General features: G+C 48.1%; 1 protein-coding gene across 6 annotated transcripts in view; it reads left to right on the forward strand.

Annotated features, from left to right (window-relative positions):
* FAM234A (family with sequence similarity 234 member A) overlaps positions 1-14,580 on the forward strand; it is a 33,017-nt gene that overhangs the window by 15,285 nt on the left and 3,152 nt on the right. For 3 of the 6 annotated variants that reach the window (XM_061208659.1, XM_061208660.1, XM_061208661.1), the window contains exons 2-6: positions 5,626-5,673; positions 5,991-6,288; positions 13,007-13,126; positions 13,366-13,557; positions 14,354-14,484. In XM_061208659.1, the coding sequence (XP_061064642.1) occupies positions 6,024-6,288; positions 13,007-13,126; positions 13,366-13,557; positions 14,354-14,484 (708 nt within the window). In that variant the 5' untranslated portion in view covers positions 5,626-5,673; positions 5,991-6,023. Of the gene's footprint in view, positions 1-4,018; positions 4,151-5,625; positions 5,674-5,781; positions 6,289-13,006; positions 13,127-13,365; positions 13,558-14,353; positions 14,485-14,580 lie in introns of all 6 variants that reach the window. The other 3 variants (XM_061208657.1, XM_061208658.1, XM_061208662.1) reach the window with 2 other exon arrangements.

Consider the following 14,580-nt stretch of genomic DNA (forward strand, 5'->3'; position numbering starts at 1 on the left):
AAGAGACATCATTATTATTTATTTTATTTATTTACTTTTCTGGCTGCACCACATGGCACGTGGAACTTCCCCGACCAGGGATCGAACCCAGGCCCCCTGCATTGGGAGTGCAGTCTTACCCACTGGACCACCAGGGAAGTACTCCCATGAAATTCTGTTACAGGAACAGAATCAATACGCTCCTAAATTTTCCATATTTTATTTTGAACCACCACTTTGATTAGTTAAAACTTCCAGAATAAAAATAATGACACACAAAAATGATCTTAGAAAGGCACACTTACAATTCCTGGCACAGAACATTTGATTTTTAGTTTTTGAATGACTGGAAATCATTATTCCTTAAAATATTAACGTATTTGTTGAAAGTGATTTATTAGGTAAGTGAAAATGAATCTTGCACGTTGGCTATGTTTCATTTTATATAATGAGTAATTTTTTAGGTCTTCATTTATAGGGTATAAAACTTAGAAAAACATTCTCAAACTAATATGCTCATGAGAATTAAATGATTCAAGCTACAAATAAAATACTAAGCTAAGATTGAGGTGGGGATCCCATTGGCGATTTTATTTTATTATTTTTGTAAATTTATTTGTTTATTTATTTATGGCTGCGTTGGGTCTTCATTGCTGCGCGCAGGCTTTCTCTAGTTGCAGCGAGCAGGGGCTACTCTTCGTTGCAGTGCGCGGGCTTCTCATTGCGGTGGCTTCTCTTGTTGTGGAGGACAGGCTCCAGGCGCATGGGCTTCAGTAGTTGTGGCACACAGGCTCAGTAGTTGTGGCTCGTGGGCTCTAGAACGCAGCCTCAGTAGTCGTGACACACGGGCTTACTTGCTCTGTGGCATGTGGGATCTTCCCAGACCAGGGCTCAAACCTGTGTCCCCTGCATTGGCAGGCGGATTCTTAACCGCTGCACCACCAGGGAAGTCCCCTCATTGGCGATTTTAAACGAGTTTCTCACAAATTCTTTTTGATCTCAGATCAGTTTAGGACCTCAACAGATGTCTTAGTGGCTCATTCACAGTTTTAGAAGCCAATGTCTGCTGGTTAAAAAGGTGGTTCCTGGGGCTTCCCTGGTGGCGCAGTGGTTGAGAATCTGCCTGCCAATGCAGGGGACACGGGTTCGAGCCCTGGTCTGGGAGGATCCCACATGCCGCGGAGCGGCTGGGCCCGTGAGCCACAACTACTGAGCCTGCGCGTCTGGAGCCTGTGCTCCGCAACAAGAGAGGCCACGACAGTGAGAGGCCCGCGCACTGCGATGAAGAGTGGCCCCCACTCGCCGCAACTAGAGAAAGCCCTCGCACAGAAACGAAGACCCAACACAGCCATAAATAAATAAATTAATTAATTAATTAAAAAAAAAAAAAAAAAAAGGTGGTTCCTGCAGGGATGTTTATCGCAACATGGCCCTGGACCAGGTCAGCCCACGGGGTGCTGGTCTCGCGGGACTGCCTTGGCCCCTGCAGAGGGGGCTGGCCTCCTGAAGCCTCTGCCCATCCTCCATCAGGTCTGTGATGGGTCTTATTTTGTCCTCCCCTGCACGCGGGCTTGGCCAGACCGTAGGTGCTGACCTGACTCCCCAGCTGTGTTGCTAAGGACCGTTTGGAGAGAGTTTCCCTTTCTGCTTCTACATCCAGATGGGTGGCAGCATGGGGAGGGGTTTCTCTCCGCCCTCACTGGGGGACCAACAGCATTCCTTGTGTTCCCTCCGTGATGCACCATTGGTCTGACTTAGCAAGGAAACCTGTGTAGCAGGGACTAGAGAATAGTTTGGGCTCATATTTCCTTTAATTTTCAGAGGTCAGGTTTATAACTCGATTGTTCTACTCACATTTTAAAACACACTTTATGGTTTTCAGTGCACAGAATATTTCTGGAGGGAGCCGTAAGAAACTAGTACCAACCCAGGTCCTAGAGAAATGGAAATAAAAACAAAAATAAACAAATGGGACCTAATGAAACTTAAAAGCTTTTGCACAGCAAAGGAAACCATAAACAAGACCAAAAGACAACCCTCAGAATGGGAGAAAATATTTGCAAATGAAGCAACTGACAAAGGATTAATCTCCAAGATTTACAAGCAGCTCATGCAGCTCAATAACAAAAAAACAAACAACCCAATCCAAAAATGGGCAGAAGACCTAAATAGACATTTCTCCAAAGAAGATATACAGATTGCCAACAGACACATGAAAGAATGCTCAACATCATTAATCATTAGAGAAATGCAAATCAAAACTACAATGAGGTATCATCTCACACCGGTCAGAATGGCCATCATCAAAAAATCTAGAAACAATAAATGCTGGAGAGGGTGTGGAGAAAAGGGAACACTCTTGCACTGTTGGTGGGAATGTAAATTGATACAGCCACTATGGAGAACAGTATGGAGGTTCCTTAAAAAACTAAAAATAGAACTACCATACGACCCACTACTGGGCATATACCCTGAGAAAACCATAATTCAGAAAGAGTCATGTACCAAAATATTCATTGCAGCTCTGTTTACAATAGCCAGGACATGGAAGCAACCTAGGTGTCCATCATCGGATGAATGGATAAAGAAGATGTGGCACATATATACAATGGAATATTACTCAGCCATAAAAAGAAATGAAATGGAGGTGTTTGTAATGAGGTGGATGGAGTTAGAGTCTGTCATACAGAGTGAAGTAAGTCAGAAAGAGAAAAAGAAATACAGTATGCTAACACATATATATGGAATCTAAGGGAAAAAAAAAAGGTCATGAAGAACCTAGTGGCAAGATGGGAATAAAGACACAGACCTACTAGAGAATGGACTTGAGGATATGGGGAGGGGGAGGGGTGAGATGTGACAGGGTGAGAGAGTGTCATGGACATATATACACTACCAAATGTAAAATAGATAGCTAGTGGGAAGCAGCCGCATAGCACAGGGAGATCAGCTCGGTGCTTTGTGACCACCTAGAGGGGTGGGATAGGGAGGGTGGGAGGGAGGGAGATGCAAGAGGGAAGAGATATGGGAACATATGTATATGTATAACTGATTCACTTTGTTATAAAGCAGAAGCTAACACACCATTGTAAAGCAATTATACTTCAATAAAGATGTTTAAAAAAAAAAAAAAAGAAAGAAACTAGTACCACGCTTCTCCTCTTGAGCCTGGGGGCTACAAGGGGAAGGGCAGTTATGCTTTTATATCTTTCACACGTTATATCACATAAATTTATTGCTGACTTAAAAAAAAAAAACCAAACTACATCAGTAACTGTTTTGCACTGTCTTGTTTCTTAGCTTAGGAAGTCAAAGACTGATTAGGAAAAGGAGTGGTTTAACTTACTAGCTTGGGGTCGGCATTGGGGTTTACTTTACTAAGCTTGCCGAGAACTCCAAGGACAAGAACCCCCAGGCAGCTGGATGGAGGGAAGGGGCTCTTCCTCCCTTTGCTTTGCTTTCCTCCAGGCTGGCAATGGGGAGGTGGTGTCTCCATGGCAGGGCAGGAGGCAGGAAGAATCTAGCCATGTGATGGTGAGAGTGGGGTGACCACAGCAAAAGGGCAGACGCTTGGGCCAGCGCTTTTTCCTGTGGCTGGACCTGGGAGTCACCTCCTGCCCGGCCCCACCCAGACAGGCTGATTTGATCGGGTGGTGAATGTGCCCAAGGTGAGGATCATGGCTCGGGAGGGACCTCTGTGCTCACCCCCCCGCGTTCACAGACTGCCTGGTTGCATTTCACCAGCACTTTGCAATCCCCACATGCACCTGCGTTTGTAAAAGCGGATTCCCTGTCCAGACCTGGTCTCCAGGTGTGCCAGCCGCGAACGAGGTCTGGGAAACAGGGTTGTAGGTGGAATGTGAGTGGTTGTCATTTTGAGCAGGTGCCCTCGTGCTTGCACAGCCGTGGTTGAGAGAGCTTGAGTTTCTGGCCCAACGTTCTAAAGCTCTTACGAAAGAGAACTTTATAGATAGAGCTTTTAAAATCAATAATTTTAGCATTCTGGTCTCTCATTCAGTTTTCTTTCCTTTGCGAAAAGAATCTACGCGTGTTAAATATTTCACACACCCCTCGCTGGGACCACAGAGGCTGGATGCGCCAGGTAGATCCAGGCTCTGCTGCCGGCTCTTTCCCATCCGTCCCAGACGGGCCCCCACCTCCCGCCCCACGGGTAAGATGCTTGGGCTTGAGGAGGCCCCTGGTCATGAGTCTTTGTTTGATTTCCTGTGTCCAGCTCATTACCTTGACAGGCTCACCTTTTCTGACTTCAGGATGTTAAAACTCATGTCTCAGCACTAGGGGGAGGCACAGAGGTTTGTTTGGTTTTCTTTTTAAATTGTGGTAACATACACACAACATGAACTTTACCATTACTGACATTTAGTACACGCGTGGGGTTTTGCAGCCATTGTTACCATCCCAGAAGGAAGGCTCACCTATTAGCATTCCCCCCAGCCCCCTCCCCCAGCCCCTGGCACCCACTCATCTACTTTCTGCCTCCAGGGATCTGCCTGTTCTGGACATTTCGTATAAATGGAGTCATACGATACGTGACCTTCTGTGTCTGTATAATCTCACCAAGCATCATGTTTTTGAGGTTCGTCCATGCTATCGCCTGTGTCAGAGCTTCACTCCTTTTCATGGCTGTGTAATAGTCCACAGTGTGGGCAGACCCCATTCTGTTTATCCATCACCTGTTGATGGATACTGGGGTTATTCTGAACAGTGAAGCTCAGAGCATTTGTGTACAGGTGTTTGTGTAAGTCCCTGTTCTCAGGTCTCCTGGAAAGACACCTAGGAGTGGAGCTGCTGGGTCGGACAGTTGCTCCGTGTTTGATCGTCTGAGGAACCGCCAGGCCGTTTCTACAGCGGCTGCCGTGTTTCCTCCTCGCCGCTGTGCACGACTGTGTTTCCCAGGGTCTCCACCTCCTCACCCACCCCTGCCATTTTACATTTTATTACTAAAGCTGCTCTAGTGGCTGTGTACACAGGCTTTTAAATGAATTATTTTTATTAAATAATAGAGAAAAACAGTTAAAGTCAGAAGGTAAGATGTTTATACAGAAAACCAGCATTCTGTTGTCTCTTCCCGCCTCCCTAACCCACCCCTTCCCAGCGGGAGCCCTTCCCGCTGTCCTGGTTTTAACCACTGGCACAGCCTCCTTCTCGGGTAGATGAGGCTTATAACCCACTCAGACCCTTTGATCCCTTGCAGCCTCTCAATATAATTTGTGTTAGTTAGGACACTGGTTTGGCTGTTTAAAAAGGACCAAAATAACAAATATCTTGCCTTATGCCAGGCAGAAGTTTGTTTCTTTCTCGCACGATGAAGAGCACAAAGCTTGGTGATGGAGGTTTCCAGCTGTCAGGCCCACTCTGTGGTTCAACTTCAGAAGTGTTTTCCGTCTTATTTTCCGAGGTGGCCGCCCCAGGTTTCCTCCCCGACACGCCCAGTGCTGCCAGCAGGAGGGGCAGGAAGGAGGGAGGTCGTCCTCCATCCCCCCAACCCCCGGCGTGACTTTATCTTGTTACCAATAATAATTAGCTTGAGTGCTCACTGTGTGTCAGATACTGTTATAAGTGCTTCTGTGCATTTACTGCTTTAACCCTCAGAGTCTTGTAAACACTGTTGTTTTCCTTTCACAGGGAACGACACAGGTGCCGTCAGACCTCGCAGCTCGCTTGGGTCACCCGGTGAGTAAGTGCAGCCCCCTCCCTGGGGGGCTGACCCCGACTCGGGGCGGGAGGCCGGTCAGAGGTGCCTCAGTTAATAGTTAATGTTTAATGCGTGCTCTGCCGTAGTCTAGCCCGGCCGGCCTGCCCGGGTCAGCAGGCAGGAGCTGCGGAGCGTAGAGGGAAACCCGTCCTGCTTGCTGCCTCTGTGCGCCCACTGCCCTTCTGAGTTAGAGGCCTTCTCCAGTGGAGTCGGTGACACCCTTTCTTGGGCTGATGGGCCACGGTCACAGCCGCCCCTGGGGCTCCTGACCGCCTCTCCTGTGTCGCCACCACAGTGGCCAAGAGGTGAGCTTGGGGGTGTGCACAGGATGACGGACTGCAAGGACTTAGAAGCCGAGATCTACCCGCTGAAGAACGAGAACAGGAAGGTGCAGGAGCATCTGGGAAACCGAGCGGGAAAGGAAACCAGCGTGAAGCCGCCCCCGCGGTCCCGCCTCTCCCGGTGCCGGATGGTGGCCTTTTTTCTTTCGCTGTTCGTCTGCCTTTTTGTGGTGTTCGTGGTTTCCTTCATCATCCCATGTCCAGACCGGCCGGCGTCACAGGGGGTGTGGAGGATCGATTACGAGGCAGCAGGTGCGGGCGGCTTGTGGGGCAGGGGCGCCCAGAGTGTCCCCGGGTCCCCTGGAGTCTGGGGGCCGGGGGCCGCCTCTCAGGGAAACAGGAGCATCCTCAGGAAGGACGGGAGGGGGGGTCAGGAAAGGAAAGTGGCCCATTTGGTTACTTTTCTGAATTAAAAGAACATTAGTAAAACAGAGCAACTGGCAGAATAGATGTAGTGAAGGCCGTTCTAAATGTGAAAACCAGGCAGCAGATTTGTGGCTGGGTCTCCCTGACGTGCGCCAGCCGAGTTTCCAGTCCGCCCCACCGCAGTCGAGCACACTTGATTTCTCTCTCGTAAAATCTTGGCCTTTATGGGAGCTGCTGAGTCAGCTTTCCTCTGGGCACTTCCCTGCCTCTTGGGAGTTGTCCCCGTATTAGCGGGCGTGGGTGCCGACAGCCTCGCAATGTTTCTTTGCACAGACTTGAAGCCCTCTCTGGTGGAATAAGGGGAATTTCTTGTTTAAGCCCCACTGATGGTCAATTTTGTTCAGAATTTGGTGCCTAATTTTGAGAGGGTGAAGTAATACCTGTTTGTGTTTATTTTTGGCAGCTTAATTGAGATATAATTTATGTATCATAATATTCACTTGCTTTGAGTATACGATTCGATGATTCTTAGTCAGTTTAAGACTTGAGCACTGGGACTTCCCTGGTGGTCCAGTGGTAAAGAATCTGCCTTACAATGCAGGGGACGCGGGTTCAATCCCTGGTCAGGGAACTAAGATCCCACATGCCGCGGGACAACTAAGCCCACGAGCCACAGCTACTGAGCTTGCGCACCTCAACTAGAGAGCCGCAACTAAGACCCGACGCAGCCAAAAATAAATAAATTAATTAATTAATTAAAGAACTATTATTAAAAATAATAATAAACTTGTTTAAAAAAAAAAAAAAAGACTTGAGCACCTGTGCAGCTGTCACCACAATCCAGTGTTTAGCACATCCATCATCCCTACACGATTCCTTACCCGCAGGCCCCAGCCCTGCCTCCAGCCCTGGAGCTGCCAGTGGGCTTCCCGTCTCTATACACTTGCTGTTCCTGGACGTTTCATGTAAATGAAATCACGTAAGATGCATCTGTGGCCTCTCTCACTTACGTGAGTTCATCCATGTGGTAGCGTGTTCCTTTGTGTGGACAGACCAGAGTATTCGTCCATTGACCAGTTGGTGAACATTTGCATCGTTTTCAGTTTTTAAAATTTTATTTATTTATTTATTTATTTATTTATTTATTTATTTATTTATTTATTGATTGATTGATTGATTGATTGATTGATTGATTGATTGATGTGTTGGGTCTTCGTTTCTGTGTGAGGGCTTTCTCCAGTTGCGGCAAGCGGGGGCCACTCTTCATCGCGGTGCGCGGGCCTCTCACTATCGCGGCCTCTCTTGTTGTGGAGCACAGGCTCCAGACGCGCAGGCTCAGTAGTTGTGGCTCACGGGCCTAGTTGCTCCGCGGCATGTGGGATCTTCCCAGACCAGGGCTCGAACCCGTGTCCCCTGCATTGGCAGGCAGATTCTCAACCACTGCGCCACCAGGGAAGCCCTTGTTTTCAGTTTTTGACTGTTATGATTAACACTGCTGTGAATATTTGTGTACAAATCTTTGTGTGGACATATGTCTTATTTCTCTTGGGTAGGTTGCCAGGAGCAGAACTCTTGAACCTCGTGGTAGTTTGTGTTTGACTCCTGTCACTGCCAGGCCTTCCCCAGCAGCTGCACCGTTTCATGTCCCCACTGGCTGTGTGGGAGAGGATTCTGGCTTCTCCACATCCTAGCCAACACTTGTCATTATCTTTTTTTTTTTAATTAATTAATTTGTTTGTTTGTTTTTGGCTGCATTGGGTCTTTGTTGCTGCGCAAGGGCTTTCTCTAGTTGCGGTGAGCGAGGGCCACTCCTCGCCGCGGCGCGCAGGCTTCTCATTGCGGTGGCTTCTCTTGTTGTAGAGCATGGGCTCCAGGCATGCAGGTTTCAGTAGTTGTGGTGCACAGGCCCAGTTGCTCCGCGGCATGTGCGATCCTCCCGGACCAGGGCTTGAACCCATGTCCCCTGCATTGGCAGGTGGATTCTTAACCACTGCACCACCAGGGATATCTCTGTCTTTTTTAGTGTAGCCTTCCTAATGGGTGTGAAGTGGTACCTAATTGCGTTTATAGTTTGTGTTTCCCTGGTGACTAATGATGTTCACGTGGGCTATTAGTCATTCTTACGTCATCTTTGGTGAATGTCTATTCAAATCTTCTGCTCACTTAAAAATATGATTGTTTTATTATTGAGTTATAAAAGTTCTTTTAACACAACATTGTAAATCAACTGTATGTCAATAAAAATTTTTTAAGTTCTTTATATGTTCCAGGTACAAGTCTTTCATCACATATGTGATTTGGGAATATTTGTGACCCATCTGGGGCTTGTCTTTTTATTTTCTGTAGGGTGTCTGTCTGCTGAAGCACAAAAGTTTGAAATTTTAATGAAGTCAAACGTATCATTTTTTTAGCATGGATTGTGCTTTTGGTGTCTAAGAACTCTTTGCCTAATTTAAGGTCATGAAGATTTTCTCCTGTTTTTTCTTCGAGAAGCTTTAGAGTTCTCGCTCTGCCATTTAGGTCTGTGATCCATTTTGAGGTCGTTTTTGTGTAGAGTGTTTGGTGGAAGCAAGTGGCAGGATTTCTAGAAACGGTCACACATGCCTCCCTCCCAGCAGGACCGGCTCAGAGGCACAGGGGCACCTCCCTGCTCTTGGCACTGACGCTGCAGAGCTCCCATGAGTCTGGGGGTGGGAGGCGTGCATGTCGACAGTGTCGGGAACGTGGTCCTTCCCCCACTGAGTGGCCTGGCGCCTTTGCTGAAACGCATTCAACCGTCAGTTGTGTTCTGTCCTTCTGCATCCTTACACCAGTGCCGCATCGTCTTGATATCCACAGCTCCACAGACGGAAGTCTTCCAACTCTGTTCCTTTATTTCTCCTCAACATCGTTTTAGCTCTTTGGGTCCTTGGCATTTTTATAAAATTTTAGGAGCAGCTTGTCAATTTCTGTAAAAAAGGCTTCTTGGGTTTTAACAGAAATTGTGTAGAATCTATAAATTAGTTTGGGTAGAGTTGCATCGTAACAGTATCCAACCTTGCAGTCCCCGTATAGGGGGTATGTCTCCATTTGTTTAGATCTTTAATTTCTCTGAACAATGTTTTACAGTGTTCAGTGGGCAAGTCCTGCACTTCTTTTGTTAAATTTATTCCAAAATGTTCTCTTTTTTTTTTTGAGTACTTTTATCTAAGCATATTTTTAAATTTTATTGAAGTATAGTTGATTTACAATGTTGTGTTAATTTCTGCTTTACAGCAAAATGAGTCAGTTGTACATATATATATTCTTTTTCATATTCTTTCCACTATGGTTTATCCCAGGATATTGAATATAGTTCCCTGTGCTATGCAGTAGGACCTTGTTGTTTATCCATCCTATACATAATAGTTTGTGTCTGCTAACCCCAAACTCCCAATCCACCCCTCCCCCACCACTGAATGTTCTCTTTGATGCTCTTGTGATAGGAATTGTTGTGTGAATTTAATTTTCAAGTTCCCTTTGGTAGTTTATAGAAACACTGCCGGTTATTATATGGACCTTTTAAATTGTGGCCTTGAACTCATTAACTAGACTAGTAGGGGTGTATGTGTGTATTTAGAATTTCCTACCTACAGAATCATGCAATATGCAAAAAAAAAAAAAAGAGATAGACGGTTTTACTTCTTCCTTCCCTTTTATTTCTTTTTCTTGCCTGATTTCATTGCTCGAATCTCCAGTACAATGTCGAACAGATGAGGTGAGAGCAGGTAGCCTCCTCCCAATCTTGGGAATAAAACATTACTTGTTTCAGCAGTAAGTGTGCTAATAGCTGTAGGCTTTTTGTAGATGTCTTTTATCTGTTTGGGTTTTTATCATGAAAAGGTGTCGGGTTTTGTCAAATGCTTTTTCTCTGTCTGTGAGACAACTGTGTGGTTTTTGTCCTTTATTCTGTGAACCTGGCATATCACCTTGATTTTCAGATGTTAAATCAACCTTGCGTTCCTGAGGTAGAACCCACTAGATCATGTTGTACAATCACTTCTTCAGGTTGCTGGGTCCAGTTTGCTAGTTTGTGTCTGTTATTAGTGAGGGATATTGAACATAGCTTTCCCTCCCTCCCTTTCTTCCCTTTCTTTCTTTCCTTCTTTCCTTCTTTCTTTTTTTAGATTATTAGCCCCATTTTATTTTATTTTTTTGGCCATGCCACACGGCTTGCGGGATCTTAGTTCCCTGACCAGGGATCGAACCCATGCCCCCTGCAGTGGAAGCATGGGGTTCTAACCTCTGGGCCTTCAGTGAATTCCCACACACAGCTTTCTTTTCTGGTGATGACTTTGTCCTCATAGATGTGGAGAGAGCAAGGGCCATCTCTCGTCTCTCCTGATGGTGGGTGAAGCCTTCAGACTGCCCGGAATATGTGGGGTCTTATCAGAACCAACTAGGGTGTCTCACTTGCTGGCCCGTCTCCCTATGTGTATCTCACCCTGGAGCTTGCTCCAAAGTTGGCCTCCCCTTGGTCTGCCCCGGAGATCACTCCTGTTTTCAGCCCCCCTGGCAGGAAGCTGCTGCTTTCTAATCTCACCCATTGTGGTACCCGGCTGATGGAGGGTGAGCATGGGAGCAGCCCAAGGTGAAAGGCCCCAGACGCCCGCTGTTCCAACCCACGGCTCAATAATGTTTCTTAAATCAGTGCTTCTTTATTCAAGGTGTGCCTTCAGTCTGGTTCCAGCGTCCTGAAATGGGTGCTTTTGACAACTTTGCCTCATTTTACTGTTATTTTTGGAGGAGAGGATTTATTTGCCAAGCTCTTCACTCCATGATTCTGGAAGTCTTGTGTCTGGTATTCAGTTTTATTTTTAATTATGGTAAAATACACATCACCCAAAAATCGCCATTTTAAAGTGAACAATTCAGTGGCATTCAAACATTCACAATGCTGCATTGACCATCATCACTATTTTCAAAACCTTTATCATCTCAAACAGATATTCTGTGCCCAACACACAGCAACTCCCATCCTGCCCTCCTGTCCAGCCTCTGGTAACCTCTGTTCCACTTTAGTCTCTAGAATATGCCTGTTCTAAGTACCTCATATAACTGGAATTGTCTGTTTGTCTTTTTGTGACTGGCTAATTTCACTGAGCATAATGTCCTCGAGGTTCATCCATGTTGTAGCGTGTTGCAGAACTTCATTTCTTTTTATGGGTGAATAATACTCCATTGTATGGATGGATCACATTTTGTTTATCCATTCTTCTATCCATGGGCACTTGGGTTATTTTCACCTTTTGGCTGTTGTAAATAATGCTGCTTTGAACATTCATGTATAAGTAACTGTCTGAGTCCCTGCTTTCATAATTTTATTTTTATTTTTGGCTGCGTTGGGTCTTCGTTGCTGTTCACTGGCTTTCTCTAGTTGCTGTGAGTGGTGGCTGCTTTTCGTTGCAGTGCGCGGGCTTCTCATTGCGGTGGCTTCTCTTGTTGTGGAGCACTGGTTCTAGGGGCGCGGGCTTCAGTAGTTGAAGCACGTGGGCTCAGTAGTTGTGGCACGTGGGCCCCAGAGCATTTGGGCTTCAGTAGTTGCAGCACGTGGGCTCAGTACTTGTGGCGCACAGGCTGTACGGCACACGGGCTCAGTAGTTGTGGCTCGCGGGCTCTAGGCGCACGGGCTCAGTAGTTGTGGCACACAGGCTTAGTTGCTCCGAGGCATGTGGGATCTTCCCGGACCAGGGATCGAACCCGTGTCCCCTGCATTGGCAGGCAGGTTCTTAACCACTGCGCCACCAGGGAGGTCCCCTCATGGTTTTGATCTGCATTTCCCTTATTACTAGTGATGTTGAGCATCTCTTCATGTGTTTATGGACTATTTGTATATCTTCTTAGGAGAAACATCTATTCAAGTCTTTTGCCCATTTTTGAATTGGGTTGTTTGTTTTTGTTGTTGGGTTGTAGGAGTTCTTTGTATATTCTGGATATTAATCTCTTATCAGAGGTATGGTTTGCAAATATTTTCTCCCCTTCTGTGGTCTGTCTTTTCACTCCCTCGATGGTGTCCTTTGATGAAGTACAATTTACTTATTTTTTTCTTTTCCTGCCTGTGCTTTTGGTGTCATATCCAAGAAATCATTGCCAAAACCAATGTCATGAAGATTTAGCCCCTATGTTTTCTAAGAGTTTTACAGTTTCAGCTGTTAAGTTTAGGTCTTTGATCCATTTTGAATTCATTTTTGTATATGGAGTGAGGTAAGGGCCTCATTTTGTTCCTTTGGTGTTTGATTTTAAAGCATGTAGTTTATCATTTGAGTCCTTGAATGAAGGAAGGGGTAGCCCCTGTGAGTGTGGACATGTGGACTCCAGACCCCAGACTGATTAGGGAGGGACTCGGCCCTGAGCAGAAGGTGTGCAGAACGTCCATTTGTGATGCCCAGGTGTCCTTAACAACTGACACCCAAGTGATGAAGAATTGCTGCTGCTCTGAAGGGGTGTGGGGTTGCCAGCCCACGAGGAAGCAGCGCTTCCCTGTGGTCGCTCTGCGGGCAGCTGCACCTGGCACTCAGCCCCACGGCGCCCAGAGTGGGGCGCGTCAGGCCTGGCCTGGGAAAGTAGCCGGTGGTTTCCTTTTCAGTCGCCTATGACTTTCTGGCCACAGAAGACGTGAACAAGGACAGGATCCAGGATGTTTTCTTTCTTTATAAAAACACCAACAGCAGCAGAAGCAATTTCAGCCTCTCCTGTGCTGATGAAGGTAATTTTGTTTTCACCCAAAAAGTGAGGAGCTCCCTGCAGGAGGAGGAATCCCCTCGCCGTCTCGGTTTTGGGGGAAGCAGTTGGTGGAATTTCTGGGAACTTTCATGTCACTCCCCTTCCCCGCTGGGCTGCTGACCCCATGGGGTCAACACCAGGGATCCAGGGACGGAGCCCAGGGCAGGGCCACAGCACGAGGCCGGCACGCTCAGCCCTGCAGACCTGGGTCTCTCCCTCCAGGCTTTTCCTCCCCCTGCACCTTTGTGGCCGCTGTGTCGGGGGCCAACGGCACCGTCCTCTGGGAGAGGCCCGTGGCCCAGAACAGGGCCCTCGTGGAGTGCGGTGTCCCCCAGCCGAGGGGCAGCGGGGTGTCTTCTGCCTGCATCATCCTCGGCAGACCTGGCCCTTTCATTGCAGTAGACTCGGTCACAGGTAGGCTGCTTCCCTTGGGTCCCCCAGGCCTCCACACACGGGTCCGATGCCAGGATGCTCTGAGGAGGGTCAGCCCGGGCTCTTGTGGGCGGCGTGGCTGGATAGGAAGGAAGGCACGGGTGGGAGGGGGACGCCCCATGAGGAGTCACACTTCACTGTCGTCCCCTCCTAAGTCCCGTCTGTGGCTGCGGCACGGCACCTGGAGGGGGTGGGGGCATTGCTGACGCCCGCTCATGGGGCAGGCCCCGGGGATGGGGTGTCTGGGTCTGGCTAGCTCGAGCCCTGAGACCTGCAGTCTCCGCCTTAAGGCAACAGGCCCTGGTCCTTTTCCAAAGCCCTAAGGAATTCTGTGCCTTGATGCTAGGTTTGGGGGTAGCAGCACTTCCTTTGTAAGTTGTGGTTTGAAGAGTAGGGAGGAAAATAAAGAGCAAGCTGGAAATATTTTAAGAAGAGAAGAATCCGACTAAAAACGGGTGTGGGCAGATTGTACTTGGGTCAGATGCTGTCAGGCCAGGACCTGCAGTCCCCGGGTCCATCCACAAGGCTGCACTTTCATTCTTGTCCGGTGCACGGGGCAGAGGCTGCATGCGTGACCCCAGTGGGTGGCAGGGAGGCCAGGCCCTGCCCATCTGAGGGGGAGGATCTGCGTCAGCCAAACACTGGAAACAGGATGAGAAGAAAGGAGGGGGCCGTGCTGCCCCAAAGTGATGCTGCTGACACGTGCCTATGGGCGCCAGGCGGCTACACACGCATGTCTGTTTCCATGGCAGCACACGGGCCCTGTGCTTGGTTTTAGGGGAGACCCTGTGGAGCCATCCCAGCAGCTTCGGGGGGAACGTGTCTGTCCTGAGCCCTCTGCTCCAGGTGCCCGACATCGATGCTGACGGGGTCCCAGACCTGCTGGTCCTCACCCAGGAGGAGAACCAGGTACGGCCCTCGTTCCAGCCACGTGGCCTCCCTCGCTGCCCCGAGCTCGGGTGCCTGCAGACCCGGCGGGCACTTCTGGGCCCCCCAAGAGTGGCA

The sequence above is a fragment of the Eubalaena glacialis genome, chromosome 13 (assembly GCF_028564815.1).
Source record: "Eubalaena glacialis isolate mEubGla1 chromosome 13, mEubGla1.1.hap2.+ XY, whole genome shotgun sequence".
NCBI classification, from domain to species: Eukaryota; Metazoa; Chordata; class Mammalia; order Artiodactyla; family Balaenidae; genus Eubalaena; species Eubalaena glacialis.